General features: G+C 41.1%; 1 protein-coding gene across 1 annotated transcript in view; it reads left to right on the forward strand.

The window, feature by feature from the left end:
- Positions 1-20,270, forward strand: part of NCF2 (neutrophil cytosolic factor 2) — a 42,260-nt gene extending 21,990 nt beyond the window's left edge. Inside the window, exons 10-15 of the mRNA XM_061634065.1 lie at positions 4,849-4,927; positions 7,530-7,549; positions 9,681-9,832; positions 9,919-10,033; positions 15,945-16,107; positions 18,977-20,270. Coding sequence (XP_061490049.1) covers positions 4,849-4,927; positions 7,530-7,549; positions 9,681-9,832; positions 9,919-10,033; positions 15,945-16,107; positions 18,977-19,086 — 639 coding nt within the window. The 3' untranslated portion in view covers positions 19,087-20,270. The remainder of the gene's footprint in view (positions 1-4,848; positions 4,928-7,529; positions 7,550-9,680; positions 9,833-9,918; positions 10,034-15,944; positions 16,108-18,976) is intronic.
- The last annotated feature ends 34 nt before the right edge of the window (positions 20,271-20,304 follow it).

Below are 20,304 nucleotides of genomic sequence, written 5' to 3' on the forward strand. Positions count from 1 at the left end.
TGCTGACTGGCATCTTGCCAGCAGGAGCCAAAAATGTTAGGAAGGGAAATGGTTAATGTTGTAACATTAGGGAACAGGTAAGGCATCTTTAACATTAGGCACACCTCTCATTTCCCATAGCAGCCAAACACATATTTTCACATCTGTTTCCAGCTTTACCATGTTACCGCCATGCACCTGACACTTTCCACATTGTTTTACTGTCCACTTATCGTTTGTTCTCAGTCTAAATACATCTGTTGTTCTTATTTCTCAGATAGAAAATTAAAGCTGGGAAGACAGCAACTTGCCTAAGAACAGCTAAAATTTGAACTCAGGTCTCCCTCCACGATGGGGTCAAGAGTTCACCTAGTCACAGGGTCTCTTTTTGAAGGAATGGCAATGAGGGCAATGTGTGTGACTGGATTATCCATGTACACTTCTTCCCAGGACCCAATAGGCAGGATCCAATATAAGCTCATATGTAGGTCCTGAAATAATTAACTGGATAATTGTTGGTGAAAGATTAGGCAATGCTTCAAGTTGCACACATAACATTCTTCTGCCAAGCTGAATACTTTCTGCCTGTGGAGTAACTCCAAACTGGGGATGGAAGGATCTGTCGTTTTCAATTCTGTTTTTCATTTTTTTAAATCTTAAATTCAGTTTCTGCAACAATTTGTGTTTTTGTTTTTTAAACTATCCTCATGAAAATTTCTCAGCGTTTTAGTGGGAATTTCTCCTAATAAACATGTTTTGGTTTACAGTTTTTAATATGCACATTTTTACAAACAAATTATCTTAATATAACATGGAATGTGAGAAGCATGAACCAGGGAAAGTTAGCAGTTGTCAAGCAAGAAATGGAACATATCAACATTACAATATTTGGTGTGAATGAATTAAAATGGACGGGAATGGGACATTTTCAATCAAGCAACTACAAAATAATTTATGCAGGAAAGGAGAAATTAAGAAGAACCGGGGTTGCTTTAATAGTGAGAACTGATGTAGCAAAAGCAATTGGGTCTGAGCGAGTTATATCAATGAGATTTAACAGGAAACCTTTTAACATAACTATCATTCAAGTTCATGCTCCAACGGCAAACTCAGAAGAAGAGGAACTGGAGAGATTTTATGCTGAAGTACAGGAAGAAACTGATCACACACCAAAATAAGATGTTCTGATAATTATGGGGGACTGGAATGCAAAAGTAGGGCACAGAGAAGAACTAGGAACTGTGGAAAATGGGGCTTAGGAGATAGAATGAAGCAGGAGAAAGACTTACTGAATTCTGTGAAGCCAATAATTTGTTTCTTGCAAACACATTTTTTTAGCAACGGAAAAGACGATTGTACACATGGACATCACCAAATGGTCAATATAGGTATCAAACCGATTGTATAATTGGTAGCAGAAGATGGAGAAGTTCCATATTTTCTGCAAAAACAAGACTACCTAGGAGATGGTCAGATGAGCCCACCACAGTCTGTGGTTTTTCGCACTCAAAATTCGTTATGGCTAAGGATCTACTTTCTGTGAAAACAAGACCAGGAGCAGACTATGGTACAGATAATGAACTGGTAATATTGAAAATCAGAGTAAAGCTAAAGAAGAACAACAAAGCAATCATAATGCCAAAATACAATTTAAGTAACATCCCAGAAGAACATAAAGATCAAATAAGAAACAGACTTGAGGCTTTAAACTTAATTGACAGAGAACCAGAAGAACTATGGATTGAAATCAGAGACATTAGTAAATAATGCAAAAAGACAATACCTCTAGTTAAAAAGAGAGAAAGACCTCAATGGATGATTGACAAAAGTCTTAAAATGGTTAAAGAGAGAAGGAAAGCAAAAGGAGATAGAAATACGGTCAGAACCCTAAATGCAACAATATAGCAACTAGTAGGTAGGAACAAACAGAATTATTACAATAGTTACTGTATAGAAATAGAAGAGAACAACAAAAAGGTCATAAAAAGAGATTAGAGAAATTAAAAGGATTAATAAAGGGATTAATATCTAAAAGATTAGATAAATTAAAGGGAAATTTAAACCAAGAATAGGGATGTTGAAAAATCAAGAGGGGAACACACTGACAGACCACGATAAAATAAAAGGAAGATGAAAGCAATACACTGAAGAATTCTATAAAAGAGATGCAAGGATGACAGATTCATTCATGGAGGAACAGTATGAGGAAGAACCAGAAATGTTAGAATGTGAGGTGAAAGCTGCTCTTAAAATACTTGGAAGAAACAAATCACCAGGAACAGATGGCATACCAATAGAGTTGCTACAAGCTACTGAGACGGAATCTGTCCAAATTTTGACAAAAATTCATCAACAAATATGGAAAAGAAAACAATTGTCCACAGACTGGAAGTGCCCACAGACTGGATATACATCCCAATTCCAAAGAAAGGGGATCCCAGGGAATGCAGTAATTATCGAACTATTGCCTTAATATCCCATACAAGTAAAGTAATGCTCAAGATTCTACAACAAAGGCTGTTACCATATATGGAGCAAGAAATGCCAGACGTCCTAGCTGGATTTAGAAAGGGAAGAGGTCCCAGAGATCATATCGCAAACATACGTTGGATAATGGAACGGAGCAAGGAATTTCAGAAGAAAATCACCCAGTGTTTTATAGATTGCAGCAAAGCCTTTGATTGTGTAGATCATGAAAAACTATGGAATGCTTTAAAAGAAACGGGGGTGCCACAGCATCTGATTGTCCTGATGCGCAACCTATACTCTGGACACAAGGCTATTGTAAGGACAGAATATGGAGAAACCAATTGGTTCCCCATCGGAAAGGGTGTGAGACAGGGGTGTATTTTATCACCCTATTTGTTTAATCTATATGCAGAATATATCATATGGAAAGCGGGATTGGACCAAGATGGTGTGAAAACTGGAGGGAGAAATATCAATAATTTAAGATATGCAAATGATACATACTACTAGCAGAAACCAGTAATGATTTGAAACAAATGCTGATGAAAGTTAAAGAGGAAAGCACAAAAGCAGGACTACAGCTGAAAGTCAAGAAGACTAAAGTAATAACAAAAGATTTATGTAACAGTAAAGTTGACAATGAGGACATTGAACTTGTCAAGGATTATCAATACCTTGGCACAGTCATTAACCAAAATGGAGACAATAGTCAAGAAATTAGAAGAAGGCTAGGACTGGGGAGGGCAGCTATGAGAGAACTAGAAAAGGTCCTCAAATGCAAAGATGTGTCACTGAACACTAAAGTCAGGATCATTCAGACCATGGTATTCCCGATCTCTATGTATGGATGTGAAAGTTGGACAGTGAAAATGTGTATAAGAGAAAAATCAACTCATTTGAAATGTGGTGTTGGAGGAGAGCTTTGCGCATACCATGGACTGCGAAAAAGACAAATAATTGGGTGTTACAACAAATTAAACCGGAACTATCATTAAAAGCTAAAATGATGAAACTGAGGTTATCCTACTTTGGACACATAATGAGAAGACATGATTCACTAGAAAAGACGACAATGCTGGGAAAAACAGAAGGAAGCAGAAAAAGAGGAAGGCCAAACCAGAGATGGATTGATTCCATAAAGGAAGCCACAGACCTGAACTTACAAGATCTGAACAGGGTGGTTTATAACAGATGCTATTGGAGGTTGCTGATTCATAGGGTCGCCATAAGTCGTAATCAACTTGAAGGCATATGTGATGATCCCACCTTTGGCTCCACCTGTCAGGTTCCCACCTGCTTGTGGCTACCGCCTTTCACTAGGCACCACCTCTGGACACCACCAGTCAGGATCATCGTTTTTATTTTTTCTCACTCCGCTCTAGCACAGATCTCTCAAGGTCCCACTGCTAGGCAGCACCACCAGCCACTCCCTGTAAACAATACTGCTAGAGACTTCGCCTTAGTCTCCCTATGGCTTGTTACTTTGTGTCTGTGTGCCCTTGCTGTCCACAACCCCCCTGTATCTTTGTCTATAAAGCATACAGTCCTGGGTTGCTCTGGATACTTGACGATGTTACAATATCTCCCTTCACCGCTGCCACCATTAGATACAGTTTCCCTTCAGCCTTGGTAATTACCCTGCCCTCCCTTCTGGTCTGTGTATCCCCAGCCAAGGATCAGGCTTTTGGTAAACCAATAAAAGTATTTATTTGATAACACTAGGAAATAACAAGATTACTTTAGGAATGTTTAACAAGTGTATGGTTTCCTATAGTGTCACTCTTATGTTTCCAGTTATATATATTCTGTCCACATATCAGCCTAACAGAATCCAAACCTCCCTCAGAACTCTGTCAACTCAATCTCCACTGCCTCCCACTTCAACTCCTTCCCAATCACTCTCCTCTCAACTCCCCCCACAAAACAGAACCTTGAACCAACTGTCATCCTCTCATTTATACCTTCAGCCACTCAAACGCTCAGCCAATCATCATCCAACATTCTCCCGCATTCTAGCCCATGTACTCCCCCCTCTTACTCAATTCACTTACCACATATCCCTATATAAACCCGCACTTACCATATTTACAGTTTTTAACATATAAGGACATCACAGCATACAAGAACAACAATGCATTGTTGCATGTTGTTTTTACTAACATTCATTTTCCCCTTAATATATGCATTTTTGTAAATATTGGTTAGTTGGAGAACTGCATCACAACATTCGGATGTGAATTTCTTCCGCATCCCTACTCCAAACCTTGCCTGCTCTTTCACTTCCAACAAAAAGGGACCACTTTACCTATTTTGGATTGCTTATTTCTGGGATTGGCACAGCAACTGCTGCCAGTACTATGCACAGATGCATGTCAGTCATACAATTTCTGTTTCACACAGGAGGAAAATAATGCAGAAATGGACATCCCTGCCCCACCCAGCTTTGCTGCCCCAGAATGCCCTGACAGGCTTCCCCCAGGTAAGTAACAGACGGTGAATCTTTTCTAAGGTACAATGTGGATATAACAGTAGCCCTATTCGGACATGCTGCATGACTGGAAAGACTACATGAGAATAGGATAAACAGGGACAAGTGTGTGTGTGTGTGCATGCGCATGCGCATGCACACACACACATAGCTGTGCCCATTGCTCTCCATGAGTTGGAGCAAGGGTAAAGTTTCTGAAGTGGGGAGCCTGCTAGTCATTAAGAGAGAGCTATTGCTAGTCGGGCGGTATAAAAGTCTAATAAATAATAATAATAATAATAATTCTTGCATGATTTAGAACCCAAATTTTGCAGTTCTAAATCTCCATGAGTAGAGGAGACTCCCTGCTTCTTCAGACATCACCCTTCAACTTGTGGGGAGCAATGGGATGCAGACAGGATGGATATAGGCCTGCTGCTAGTAGCATCCTGCAAATCATGTTTGTTAAGTCAGGAGCCAGCTGCAGAGGCATGCCCTTGCTCGGCCCTTCTTTTTCTTGTCTTTGTTGACCACAGCAAAGAAGCTGCGCACCAAACATAATGAATGATAACTTAGACCTATTTGAAACGATGGTTTTGAATTCTGATATATGTAGGAACTATAACGAGCATTAACCAGGGTTAGTGCCGAAGTACAATCCAACTCCAAATCATGATTAATTCCTACAAGGAAAGCTGTGATGGTGGTGGTGGGATTCATTATGGAGAGGGGGGCATTGTGGGCGATGTAAGAGACAACATACTTTCTGAAAGCTGACTTCTAATTTGCAAACTTTGCAAAACTTTAGAGTGGGGTAGTATTACATTTGCATTGGATCTGAGTAAAGTATTTGGTGTTTGGTTTACCCTTTCCCATCTATAACGTCTTCCAGCTTTAGGGTTGTCTTTATCAGGGTGACCCAATGATATGACACTTAGGGCCTTATCCTAATATATATATATATATTCTCTGTTTACAGAAGAAATCTAGGGCATGATCCAGCTCTGTAGGTCACCCAAAGTTTAGTAGTTTGCATTTCTATGCAAACATACACAGGCATGAGTCTCATTGAAGCCAAAGGGACTTACTTCCAAGCAAACGTGTTTAGTTCAGGGTCTTTGCCTTATTGACTTGAAAAATGGAAATGGACTGCCTTCAAGTTGATACCGACTTATGGCGACCCTATGAATAGGGTTTTCATGGTAAGCGTTATTCAGAGGGGGTTTACCATTGCCTCCGAGGCTAGTCCTCCCCAGCTGGTTAGGGCCTGCTCAGTTTGCCACAGCTGCACAAGCCAGCCCCTTCCTTGTCCGCAACTGCCAGCTAGGGGGCAGCTGGGCTCCTTGGGACTATGCAGCTTGCCCACAGCTGCACAGGTGGCAGGGCACGTAACCCCTGAGCCACTCACTGTGGGGGTGATCTTTAGCTGGCCCTTTACACCCAGGAGACACGAGCGGGGATTTGAACTCACAGACTCTGGACTCTCAGCCAGGCTCTCCTCCCCACTGTTATTGATTCGAACAGAATGCTAAAAAATAAAGTCCTATTTTTATGCCTCATAATATTTATTTTTACTTGTAAACTGCCCAATGAACCTCTTATTGAGCAGTTTATAAATAAATTTTGTAAATAAATAAATACAACAAACTCCCCTTGAAATCAACACACTTGTCCTAAAGTTCAGTAGGATTATGCCCATAAGTTTTACAATCACATTTACAGAAGCATATAGGGAAAGGTCCATGTTCATCCTAATCCTACAGGGTTGTATCTTGCTGAATCATACTCAAAACAGATCCATTGAAATCAATGGGGAAGTTATTCTGTTCTATTGATTTCAATGGGTCGTCTCTAAATATGAGTTTAATAAAACCCATACATTTTAATTTGAAAGCTGTGTCCCCCTTTGTGGGACATCCCCAAGTAAATGTGTATAGGATTGCTGCCATAATTAGGTAGTGAGTTTATGACGACTCATCTCCAGGCAAAAATCTTACTGCAAAAATAATTCTGAAACACGCATCTTAAGCTTAAACATATCTACATGGGAATAGGCCAATTTGTACAACCAGGATATGGTTGACAGCATCCTCCAGATTCTTATTTCACTCTCAATAGAGAACATGGCTGGATCTACACGTGCAGCAGAGTGAAATGGAAGAATTCTGAGGTGGCAGAATAGAAAGTAACATTACAGATGGCGGGAGGGAGTGTAATTTTGAATGCTTCCCCTTGTGGCTCTTTGCTGCAACAGCCTAACACAGCTATCCCTCTGGAATTCATGTCCATGTTAGAAGGAAAAACTCTCTGTAAGGAGAAAACTAAACAGCAGGCTGAAAGGTTGTAGCCCAGTGTTTGCCCCCATTATACTGGTTTTCTACTTGCAAGGAGTTATTTTTGTTTTGTTTTAAGTATGAGCAAACCCTGCAGTCTGAAAGTGATGCAATCCATTCTTCAAGATCAGGGCTCTTTACATTCTGGTGTGCAGAGATCCAGCCTGTTACTGCTCCTGTGGGATAAGCTGTATATTACTGAACCATAGCACTGAGCTTACATACTGTGTAGGCACACTTACAAAATCTGTTTAGAAAACTGCTTTTCTTTTTCCTTGCAGCTGAGAGAACAGCACCACAGGTAAATGATCTCCTTGTACTGTGAGCTTTGGAAAGGAGAAATAGGCCAGAGACCTTGTACAATGGCCTACACTGGGTATTTATGCATCATGGAACCAAAACATTTTTTTTTGTGGGGGTGTGTGGAGTTCTCACATTCTGAATTTGAATGTGGATAGGTGGAAACCTAAGGGCCGCAAAGTATCAATGCTGACTTCTAAATTTTCAGCTTGAGAGCTTGATTTAAGCTTTCAGGAGTTTGTATTAGCTAATTCATACTTTGTTGAAGAAGGACATTAGTGTTCATACATTCCGTTGATAAACCAGTAGCATAAGGGGAAAAAAAACCCTTTCAAGCATCGTTGGTTTTGTAGCCCCACCGCTCCTCCTTTAAACACACCCATTTAGCCCCCCCCATTGGCCATGCCTTTTCTTTAAGCAATAAAGTGTCATGTATAATGATATAATTAAATCCCAATGTGAACCGGCCCCAGGTTTTAGGGGTTGCTGGCTAACTCCAGGCACTCTTGGATTACACTGATTTTCTAGATCTATCTCAGTAGGCTTTCAGGCCTGAATTTGGAATAGAAACTGCCTTTGTCATCTTGTGGGATATCCTTTACCCTGGGAGACGGGGAAAGTAGACCTGTTGATTCTTTTGGACCTTTCATCGGTTTCTGTATCAGGAGGTTCTTCCAGACTCTGTAGGAGGTATTGCTCTGCTATGGTTCTGCTCTTAGAATGACCAATTCCAGCAGACAGATATGTGGGCTTTCTGCTGAACCCATCATAGTTATGCTTTGAAGTCCTACAGGGTTCTATTATTTATTTGATTTATATCAAATAAATCAAATTCTGTCCTCCATGCTGTTTAACAGCTACCTGAAACCACTGGAAGAAGATGTCATCCAAAGATTTGGACTGAGTTGTCACCAAGATACAGATGACAGTGTTCTCTCCCTCATTTTTCACTAAACTCAGGTGAGGCACTCGGTGTACTATATCAGTGCCTAAATCCAGTAAGGGATTGAGTGACGGCCACTGAAGCTTAATCCAGACAAGATTGAGGGATTGTTAGTAGGTGGCATTCAACCTGTTCAGGAGGGGTTTGTTATTCCTCCTAAAGCAGAGTAAGGGAACCTGTCCCCCTCCAGGGACTACAACTCCCATCATCGCTGTGCTGAGGCTGATGGCAACTGGAAAGCGACAGGTTCTCCAATCCTGCCCCCCAAAAGTCAGGGGCGCAGTCTGGGGGTGCTTATTAATCCTGCAGTATGATTAGAGGCATGAGCGGCCTCCAAGCACATTTCAGCAGCTTAGCCTGATACTCCAATTGTGGTTTACCTGGACAGAGATAGACTTGTTTCTGTTATCCATGCTCTGGGAATCTCTCATTAGGATTTGTGCAATGCATTGTATGCGGGGCTTTATTTGAAAACAGTCCAGAAACTTCCATTAGTCTAGAAGAGGGCTGTATGACTAGATGATTTGGGGATCATATTATGCCCATGCATTGTCATCTACACTGGCCTCCAGTCTGTTTTCAGGCCCAGATCAAAGTACTGGTTTTGAGTTTTAAAGCGTTTAGCTTGATTTGTTACTTGAAGGATTTTCTCCTTCCATATATGGCTAGCCGAACCTCTAGCTGTGGTGGGTGGCTCTGCGGGAGGAGTCCTTTCTGGTGGGAATGCACTGGCTGTGAAATGGTCTCTTACAGATGCTCACTGGGTGCCAACTTTGTGGTCTTTTTGGTGTCAGGTGAAGAGCTGTTTATTGCTCCTGGGGTTTTGTTAAACTGATCTTACTATTTACTTCCAGAATTTTTATGCTGTACCGTAATCTTTTAATGGGTTATAGTTGTATAGTAATAGTGCATGCTTCCCAGAGAGCTTTCATATTGAACAGTGTGACAAAGATTGTAAATAAATAAAAAGCACATCTGAGCATATACAAAAGACACTCTTCGATTTTTCAAAGGGTAAGGCTTCGATCCAGGTCCCATGCCAGAAATCCCAATACATGCTGGAGCACTTTGTTTAAAACATTAAGCACTCTCCCCCCTGCCCTTAACAGGATCCTGAGAACACATTTCAAATTATTGTTGACATATTAAAAGATTACAGCTCTCCTGTATCATTTCCCTCCTGCTACAGTTTGTTGGCCTGGCCACCTCAACTCCGTATGTTATCAAGGTGCACTATAAATACACAGTAGCTCTGCAAGCAAGCCCTGAGCTGCCTTACAGCAGCCTCCTGGAGAAAGTGTGCCAGAAGCTGGAGCTCTCACCACAGCACACAAGACTGAGGTAAGAGATGCTGCCTGGCATCACCGCCCATCTCTTACCGAGGAGAGGGATGCTTGTGGTCTCACTTGTGTCTGTCTGTTGTTCAGCTACCGGCCTACAGATGGCAAGGAGCTGGTGCTACTCAGCAAGGATAGCGTGATGAAGACCCTGTGGAGTCATGCCAAGGACAATTGTTTGACATTATGGTGCAGCAGTGAGCAGGTGGGTAAGACTGGAGCAGAAAGCAGCCCCTTTGCTGAATGTTCAGCTTCCATAAAAAAAAGAAGCAACCTTTAGCTGTTTTATTTATGTAGGCAGAGAAAAATGTGCAGGCAGTTTTCTGTTCCGTTAGACAGAAAGCTTCCTCCTTTCTATGATCTGGCCAATGAGGGCACTGACAACAGGATAATTGATAAGCACTTTAACACTTAATATATATATATATTTAAAAGTTGTAACATTGACTTTAAATGAAGCATTAGACTACTTAAATTTAGCTTGTTACTGTTTTGCACTGACTTTTGAGGACATTAAATGTTCACAGGGGTCACCAACATCCACATCTCTACCTTTACTTAAAATTTTATTTCTGGCCACCATATGGGTGGAAAAATATTTGAAGATATCCAGGTCTCTTGATTGTGTGGACAGAGCTTCTGAACACCAGCATAGCTTTCACTTATGTTCCTCTAACTGTGCTCACAGTAGTGTGTGCCAACTTTGATCTAAGAGGCCTGGGTTCAAATCAAAGGAAGCTCACCGCATGGTCATGGGCAACACATATCTCAGTCTAATCTCTTTCACAGGGTTGTGGCAAAGAGAAAAAAAGATAATAAACCTGCTTACACCACCTGCAGGATAAATTTGCAATGAAAATAACCTTTGCTTACCTCTTGCCTTGCTTACCACCACCCTGCCCTCATTTGAAAAATGCACCCAATCTATTTTATTAAAACTCAGATTAGCAGTTCAGCATGCAAAATATATGCATAAAAACTACATACACACATAGAGGTTCAGGTCCAAAACTGCTGAATGGGCATGCCCAATGATTTTTTTTTTCTTGTTTGATCGGCAGATATTTTTAAAAATCCCCTTGGTTTCAAAAGAAATCACCATCTGGTATGGCATCTGGTATACCATCTGGTATGGCAGGAAGTTGCCGTTTGATAAAACACAAGCTGAAAGCTGCCTTGAACTTCCACAGTTAGCTGCACAGTTCTTTGGATCCCAGCCATCAGCAAAAAATATACCACTGTTTATTTAAGCAGAAGTTTTACATTTTCTTGAAAAGCATTTGGATTTCTAGGGTACAGAACAGTCCTGGATACAAGTCTCAGGAGATTTGTAAAGCCCTTACTAAAAATGTGTTCCAATCTAGCAAGCCGTCCTGGAATATTCTAGACTTTTTGTGTGTAATAAAAGGGTGTATCTTGTATTTATGAAAATGCTTTGCAACTCTATCAGTTGCTTTGTTCTAGTTACCAATGGCTAGATTGTCCTGGATGGTGGAGGAAGCATTGGTTTTCCTGGCTTGAGAACAGAGTGGTGGGCACGGCACTGATTTATTTTAACCCCCAAATCCATATTAGGGCAATATCCTAATAGACCTATGAGGAAAGACTGAAAGAACTGGGCATGTTTAGCCTTAAGAGAAAACTGAGGGAGATATGATAGCACTCTTCAAGTACTTGAAAGGTTGTTACACTGAGGAGGGACAGGATCTCAATCATCCCAGAGTGCAGGACACAGAATAACGAGCTCAAGTTACAGGAAGCCAGATTTCAGCTGAATGTCAGGGGAAACTTCCTGTTACAGCAGTACGACAATGGAACCAATTACCTAGGGAAGTGGTGGGCTCTCCAACACTGGAGGCATTCAAGAGACAGCTGGACAGCCACCCATAGGGTATGCTTTAATTTGGATTCCTGCACTGAGCCGGGGGTTGGACTCAATGGCCTTATAGGCCCCTTCCAAGTCTACTATTCTTTGATTCTATGGTACCTTTATTTAACCAAACAAAATGTCAGAAGAGTTCTGAGAAACTCAAAAGCTTGGATAACTAAAGCTGGATTGGCGTAATAAAGGTATTGTCCTAATAGGGATTTTTGAATTTTTCTTATGGGCTGACACAGCTTTTACTTAAATGTTATTACAACTGCATGTTGGTAACACTATTGAAGTTTCTGTTGTTTTCTATTATCCATGCTCCAGTCTACGCTGTGTCTGATTCAAACCTAGTCAGAGAATAAATGGAATATGGCAAAAGAGACCACCCAGTCTGCTAGCATCAGTAAGTGTGAACCTAGAGAGGTTTAGAGCCCCACATTTTGCACAGCGAGGAACTAGATGGCAAGAGTGGTAGACGTGACATGCAGAGCTGTCAGTTGCTTCTTTGCGACTTTCGCCTCTTTACATCAGTTTTCACACACAAGTCGTCTTTTACTTGCCAGTACAACAAAGGCTAAGATGAGATATATGGATGGTTGTATGTGCTTGGGAGGTGGGGTACAAGTAGTAAATAAAATTAAAAGTAGACCTGCATTGCTATAGCATATACTGAAATGGGTTTGCGGGTTAGAAGTAACAAGTTCTCTCCACTTCCGCCTTACACTGTAAAATTAATTTTGGGGTGGCGGCGTTAAAGCTGGCTTATATCATTGTTTAAACGTTCCATGGAAACAGATGCTCTATTTTATTTAGACCAGTAATCCCCAAACTACATGCATGTCAAGATAAAATTAATTAGAGGCTCTTCTGAGACTCCAGTTCCCACACACAGATTCCTGGTGAATTTTTGCATAGTTCACTGTTCTGGCCTTGTTTCTTTCCCCGTCAGCTTCAGCTGCAGGTGGGTATTCTGCTGCATGCACCTTTCAGTTGCTCATGATACTTATTGACATGCTCAAAACAGAGTCACGGCTCCTTTGATAGGAGATAGTTTTGTCTTGCCCATTGTAAACACAACTCTTTCTGCTTTGAAGACTGGTGCGCCTTCCATTTTAATTCTGGAGGAATGTGTGCCTCAGACCAGGGCTGCCGAGAGTTGGTTTGGGCCTTGCCAAACTTTTTTTTTCGGGCTTCCCAGCAAGGGTGGACTGGCTAAAAATCTTTACACTTCAATCTTTTATATCAATATTTTCTTTGAAATTTACCGATTTTACAATGGATGTCAAAAACAACAGACAAATAATATTACAAAGACAAAAACATATGCAACATAGTCAGGCCCTGGGCCCCCTTCTGGACCACAGTAATTTATACCAACTTCCCCCCCTCCCCCATCGGCCCTGCCTCAGACACCAGAAGTTTCCAAACCTTTTTCCCTAACCCCTCTACAGAAGTTCAGGACTCTGCTATGCTTCAACCAACATATGTGATATATGTGTGAACACCTGAGAAAGGAGGGGTCAGGAAGGAGGATGCCTCTTACGGGAGGCCTAATACTGGCTTTGAAGTTGACTTGATTTCCATTCATCCTGACAAAGATTTTCGAGTTTGGTTAACTGAAAATCTTACTAGGTATTTGTAAGATACATCAACATTAAATCTGATAGGTATTCACTAATAGGCAAAAAACCTTGCCGTTTAGGAACATACCTATAGCCCACAGATATTTCTATCAAACTTTAAAAAGCAGGGAAATTGGGCAGCTATAGTGAATGCACCAGGGGAGCAGAAGACCTGACCTCCTGTCTGAGATATTGTACTGCCCTACAAATTTGTAAAAATGCAAACACAATTTGGGTTTGTCTTTCACAGTCCTTCTGTGTAGATTCTTCGAAGAATTTGGTAACATGTGCCTCTGAGCATATAGTGAGTGGTGGCAACACCTGCCATCTCTAAAGATGGAGAATTACATTTTTGTGTTTGTTGGTGTTTACTTTGCTTCCTTTCTGTGTTACTACTGTTTCTACAGAGACTCTAACCTAGAAAATTATATTTCTCTCATTATTCATCCTAGAAATCTGTGTCAAATTTATTTTTTATTAACTTCAAAGCCTTTTTATTGGTTAATGTCATATGATGGTGAAGACAGCCTTTTGTGTTTCAAACTGGAGGTTTGGCTCTATTTCTATTTTGGAAGCATTAACAGTTGAATCTGAAACTGCAGTTTGATGTAAAATCAGATGGATTACAATATGTTGCTACTTAAGCAATGACCCTAGCTGTTGGAGAAAACAAACTTGGCCTGCCCAAGATGCATGTTTTCAGCCTACTATGCTTAAACTACTCCACTTAAGGAAAGGTGGGCGTGGTCAATTAAAATCATAGAGCACACCTACAACGTTGCTAGAATATATTTCACCTCTCACTGTTTTATCTTGTGCAAACTAAGACACTCCTCATGGCCATTGGAAACTATTCTGCAGGTCAGTCCATTATTCCACAATTGTTTTTGGAGGATTTTTTTTTACTGTTGCAAAGTGTTGCTGTACTTCACATATTCACAGAAACAAGCAAAAGAAAACGATTTACTATAGGAAACTTCACTAAAATTGCAAAGTAAATCAAATATATTTAAAGTGACTATCTGAACTATATAGTTTTAATATTGTTGCTTCCTCCCTGCTAAAACAAGATCAGCACGTCTTGTTTCTGTTATTTGGGCTGACTCCAGGTGTTGCCACCACTCATCATAGAGGCACATGTTACCAAATTCTGCCAAGCTACACAGGAAGTGGATTGGACTGTGAAAGACCAACCCAAATTTTGTTTGCATTTTTACAAATGTGTAGGGCAATACGATATCTCAGAGAGGAGGAGAGGTCTCCTGCTCCCCTGGTGCATTCACTACAGCTGCCTAATTTCCCTGCTTTTAAAAGTTTGATAGAAATATGTGTTGGCTATAGGTACGTTTTTAAACCGCAAGGTTTTTTGCCTATTAGTGAATTTCTTTGCTTTTTAATCTGGGAGGTAAGAAATGGGATCCTGTGCAAGTTTGCTGAGAATGGATTGATCATTTGCATGCCTATTGAGTTCAGTGGGATTTACTCCCATGTAATCATGCTTAGGATAGGTGAAACTGACCATAGGGGATGGGGAGGGGAGCAGGCAGGAGGGGGAGAAGGACAGCCAGTTTAATCATTTGCATGTTGATTGAATGCAGTGGGATTTACTCCTGTGCAATCATGCTTAGGATAGCTAAAACTGACCATGGGGAGGGAGACCTGGAGTGGACAGAGGAGAAGGAAGAGGGGAGGGGAGGAAAAAGGGAGAGGAGAGGGTAAGGAGGGGAAAGGCAGGTCTGATCATTTGCGTGCTTATTGAGTTCAGTGGGATTTGCTCCTGTGCAATCATGGCTAGGATAGTTAAAACTGACCATGGGGGAGGAGCAGGGGAAGGGGACAGGAGAGGGAAGGAGGAAGGGGGAGAGAGGAGCAGAAGGAGGAGGAAGGGGATTGGAAGTGGAGAGGTAAAGGAAGGGGAGGGAAGGGGCAAAAGGGAGGTGATGGGAGGGAGGAGGAGGGGAGGGCAGGTTTGATCATTTGTATGCCTATTGAGTTCACTGGGATTTAATCCCATGCAATCATGCTTAAGATAGGTAAAACTGACCTGGGGGAGGGGCAGGAAGGGGAGGAGATTGGATGGGTGGGCACTGGGCAGAGGGGAAGCCCCTTTCCTTTCCAAAAGGAAAACATTGTAAACAGTATTTTTTTACCTTTTAAACTACAGAAGATGAAGGTCATAGTATGGGGCAAGGTCAGTAATAGGATTACAGGTACTCTGTGAACATGGATTATTTTTAATTAATTTCAAGAAATTATGAGAACTCTGACAGAAAGAAGTCCAAAAGGGCTCTGGTTTCTCTCTCTCTTTTTTTACTTGTTGAACTCTTGATTCTGGCTGTTTTGTGTATCACCATTAAAACCTAGAGGGTTGTTAAGCAAGCGTTTCTGAGTTCAGGACTATAAGTTTTGTAAGGTTTTGTTTTGAAATGAGCTTATGGGAAGCCTCAGAATGGCATGGGGGTATTTTCAATTTAACATTGCGGAATGCGAAAATTCCATGCTGACTATAGTATACAGCCACTCTTGTGGCTGTATAATAAAGAATGCGCAGTTTGGAAAAATGCATTGCTAATTAAGAAAATAGCAAGAGACATATTTAAGCTGGCTGTTTCTTACATCAGGTAGGCAAAGATGATCGAAGCATGGAAGATGGCAAGAAGGCTCATCAGAAGATACTAAAACAGACAGAAGCAAAACAGGTTGTAGCACGGTACACTTATGAAGCCAGCCAGCCAGAGGACTTGGAATTCCAACAGGGGCAGACAATACTTGTTCTGGCTAAAGGTAATTTAATCCTACATCACAGAACCTTATTAAGCATACATGGGAGGTGACCATCTTAGGCAGTTTCTTCCTTTTAGGGGTCTTTGCACAAGTTGCCATAGCGCCATCCACTGCTAATTCAAGTATACAAGTTCATTTTAATGACCAATCAACTCTAACCTATAATTTGGTGCAGACTTTGTTTTTCATTCAAGAGTTTGAACATGCAGTACTTGAAGGCCACGTCCTGTATCTTTTTAATTTAACTTGTTTTGTAACTTAAAGCATTAAGTTTCTAAGAACCATATACAAAAGCCGTTCTTTAGGGCCAAGAACCACAGCTTCCTCCTTCCAGAAAGTGTTACTAGTAACTCTTTTTAACCAATGTTTGCTGCTAGTTCTTTTAACTTTTTCATAGCCCCACCAGTCCTCTTTTCCTCACTCTAGTCTAGCCTCTCATCCTGGTGCCCTCCAGATTACAACTCCCATAATCTCTGGCCGTTGGCCATGGTGGCTGGGGCTCATGGGAGTCCAAAAATACCAGGAGGGCACTGTCTGTGGCTGCTATTGCCTTTTCCTTCTGGGGTTGATCTCCTCCTTAAGTTTCCTTGGACCCAGATGCAACCTGGAGGTCCTGCTTCCTGCTTTAAACATTCTGAGACAGAAAGAGAACACTCTATTCCTCCTGCTCTGATTCCCTACTGGTCAATCTCACCTCTGTGCTGTAGCACAGACCCAATGATCATGCTTGTTCCAGAAAGTAAAGAAAGAAGGTAAGCACAAAATTCAGCGGAGGGAAGGGCAGAAAGTACAGCAGCTGCATTCTCGCTTGCTGCCTCAGAATCTTTAAAGCAGTGATGCAAACCATGTCCCTCTAGGTACTGTTGAACTCCAACTTTCATCAGCCCCACACAGCGTAGCCAATACTGAAGGATGGCGGGAGTTGTAATTCAGCAACATCTGGAGGGCCACAGGGTGTTCATCCCTGCTTTACCATGACAGGCATGATTGCTAGGCAATAACCATGGCGGAGACGCCAGCTGCCTCTTGTTAGGAATCATATTTGAACTACTGCATTTGCAGTCCCACAGCTATAAGGTACACTTCCAACATTTATTGGAGAATTCAATTATCACTTTATAAAACTTGCCCACATTTCCCAATTCAATGGCATTTTGTAGGCTGGGAAACCATCTCAGCTTCTATCAGCAGTAGCAGCAAAGAAAACTTTGGCTTCCACTGGTAGGAAATAAACCTGTGTTAAAACTCTATATTCTGTTTTGACCTTTGGCACCTTATCATACAAACCAAACAGGAGAGTTGAGGAATCAACAAGTAGTTTAGTAGCATGTAGCTGTGACATTTGCCCAAGGTAGAGACAAGTATGACAGCTTCACAGGTCAATGGGAAGGGAAAATTGCATCGTGTTGTGGAATACAGCCTACATGACAGTTCGACCATCCTGTGTCCATCCTCTTTGGATATCAGACACACTGGCAGACTAGAGCTCAGGCTAAGAACCCTAAACAAGATAAGTAGGAAAAGAATAATATACACCATGTTTTGTTGCTCAGTATATTTTCTGCTCCATATAAAATAATTGTTAAATTGGCATCTTAGTTTCACAATTCCAAAGTAGAATATTTACCTAACAAAAACCTCTCTGCCTGGATAATTCTGTGTACCATCATATTCTCCACGCATAGAGAATTTAAAAGGGACAGTTCAAAGACTGTTTTGATAAGGACGTCATCTGAGAACCAGACAAGAGAATCCATAACAGGAGTGCAAAGTACAAAAACAAGCAAACAAATCCCAAGGTACCCATCCTCAGAGGTTTTCCCCAATGTCTTACTGAAGGGACCCACCAATTAGCACCATTCACTGCTCTGGAAGACTTCTGAGAGTCATTTCATGTATTATAGGAAGAGACAGGTCCCTACCTTTTTGGTGTATCAGCTATTTCTTCTCAGTAAGACTTGCAGGGGAAACAGCCTGGGGTTGCTTCATTATGTTTACACATATCTGGCTCCTTAGTCTCTGTAACAATCCAAAGATCCCACCCCCCCAAACATCATTTTTCCAACCTCACTCTGAATTCTCACCCAAGTGTAAGAGTGCAAGCTTGGCACTGGAAGATCCAAAGAATTTCCAAAAGGGATTTACTCAACCTAGAATGGCATTTTCAGCAGCACAGCTTCAGAGAGACCAAATACTTCCTTTCTAGAAATAATCACGGCTGAGAGGCAGTGCTTTCAAGAGTTATGGATGTAGCAATGTTAACGAATGATGATCTATCCCAGCCTTTCCCAACCGGTGTGCCTCCAGATGTTGTTGGACCACAACTCCCATAAGCCTCAGCCACTGGCAATGCTGGCTGAGGCTGATGGGAGTTGTGGTCCAACAACATCTGGTAGCACACTGGTTGGGAAAGGCTGATCTATCCCTACGAATGTATCTATCCCTATTTAAATGTTCAAAAAGACACAACATTCTCCTTTGTCTTTTATGAATATCAAGAATTTAACTGCTTCTAATTTCTTCCCAGTTCTTGTTCTGACCCTGAAATGAAAGTATCATGGAAGTATCTAGATGCAAAAGTGGTCAGGGCCTCTGTACCTTCAGGAGTTGTGCAGCAGGAGGAATTTCTGGTAAGCACAGCTTGTCATGTAGGGATAAGAGCAGCTGTACCTGTCAAAATTCCCTCTGCTACACAGCTATGAAAGAGACAGGAGCCCCATTCTTCTTTACATCTGGTCACACTACTCATAGGTCTTCCGTTTCTAGTTTGTTTTATTACATGCCGCAGCATAATCTTTTCCTGATCCTGACCAATTAATGAATTACCTCCATGACTTAAACATGATTCTAATATTTATTCATCTTTTAGTGAATGATGAATGGTTGGAAGGAGAGTGCAATGGAAAAGTTGGCATTTTCCCCAAAGCTTTTGTTGAAGAAGACAGCAGTCAAGATCCTCAGTCTCTTTCTGCAGCATAACAAGATCAAAACCCCACAAAGAACTGAGGGGAACCTGATGTAGTCCCCCCCCCTCCAACTCATTTCATTACACTGAAGACATTCTATCCATGTTCAATGAATCCTTTGGGAATTAGTTTATTTTACTTTTTGGATGTTCTGATCTGCTTAAATCAATACCCCTTGAAGTCCACATTTTTTAACCTGTCTCCAAGCTTCAGCATGAGTGAATTCAGTTATGTGAAATAACTGAAATTTCTATGATCAGTCATGATAGCAGCAGTAGTAGACAAGGTTGTACATTTGTTTCTGGTACTATGTGAGATTAAGGGCTAGCATTATCAGGTCACAATCAAGAGAACATGCACGTAGCTTTAAGATTCCCTAAGATGAGTTGCCCTTTGCTTCTCCAGTCTGTTCTGCATTCTCTTGCTGTAAATAAGGGCAGATGATGGGTCATCATGAAGGAAAAGGGGCTAGGAGAAGTTCAGCCTTCTTATCTCCCTCAGCAGAAGGGAAAGTTTAAGAAGTGTATCTGTGGTCTCCAGGATACAACCTGGGAATCATAGCTAATAGACTTGAAAGACTAACTGGTTTGCGAGACCTCAGTTTCCAGCAGGTGACTGATTATCTAAGTAGTTCAGTTGCTTTGTAATGTTTTATGAGAACAAAATATACCTTTTGAAATGCTGATGAAATTCTTGAAAGGCAATAGAACTTTCAATAAATTTTAGTTTTTTGCGGTTTCCACATAAAAGCTGCAGTTTTATTTTATTGTAATGGAAAGAGGCACATTAAACAATTTTATTGTCATGGTTTTTTGACATGCTTTTTTCCATTACCACTCAGACTTACATAAACCATGAAAGGACTAGCAACTCCACCCCAGTTTCAAAGGTTTTAGGCAGCCAAACCCTCAATATTTATAGTATCCAAGTTCTGGAGAACTATTTAGTAATGTGTATGCCCCTCTAGCATTTTGTCATCACCAGTTCTTCTTTCATATTCTGTTAACTAAAATCATGCAAGAGATGATCTTTGACTTGGCATGGGATGCAGCTTAGTCTACTTTGCTTTGTTCACACCTATATGGTTAAACCCCGGTGAGAATTTGTATGACTCCATAAACCCCTTTCACTCCTGAGCACAGGAAGTTGTCATAACTCCGTTTCCTCTTCTGAAAAGAAAAAAAAATCAATAGAGTTTCATTAATCGCAGCTCAATGATTAAAGAAGATGT

Source organism: Rhineura floridana, chromosome 6 (assembly GCF_030035675.1).
Source record: "Rhineura floridana isolate rRhiFlo1 chromosome 6, rRhiFlo1.hap2, whole genome shotgun sequence".
Classification (NCBI taxonomy): Eukaryota; Metazoa; Chordata; class Lepidosauria; order Squamata; family Rhineuridae; genus Rhineura; species Rhineura floridana.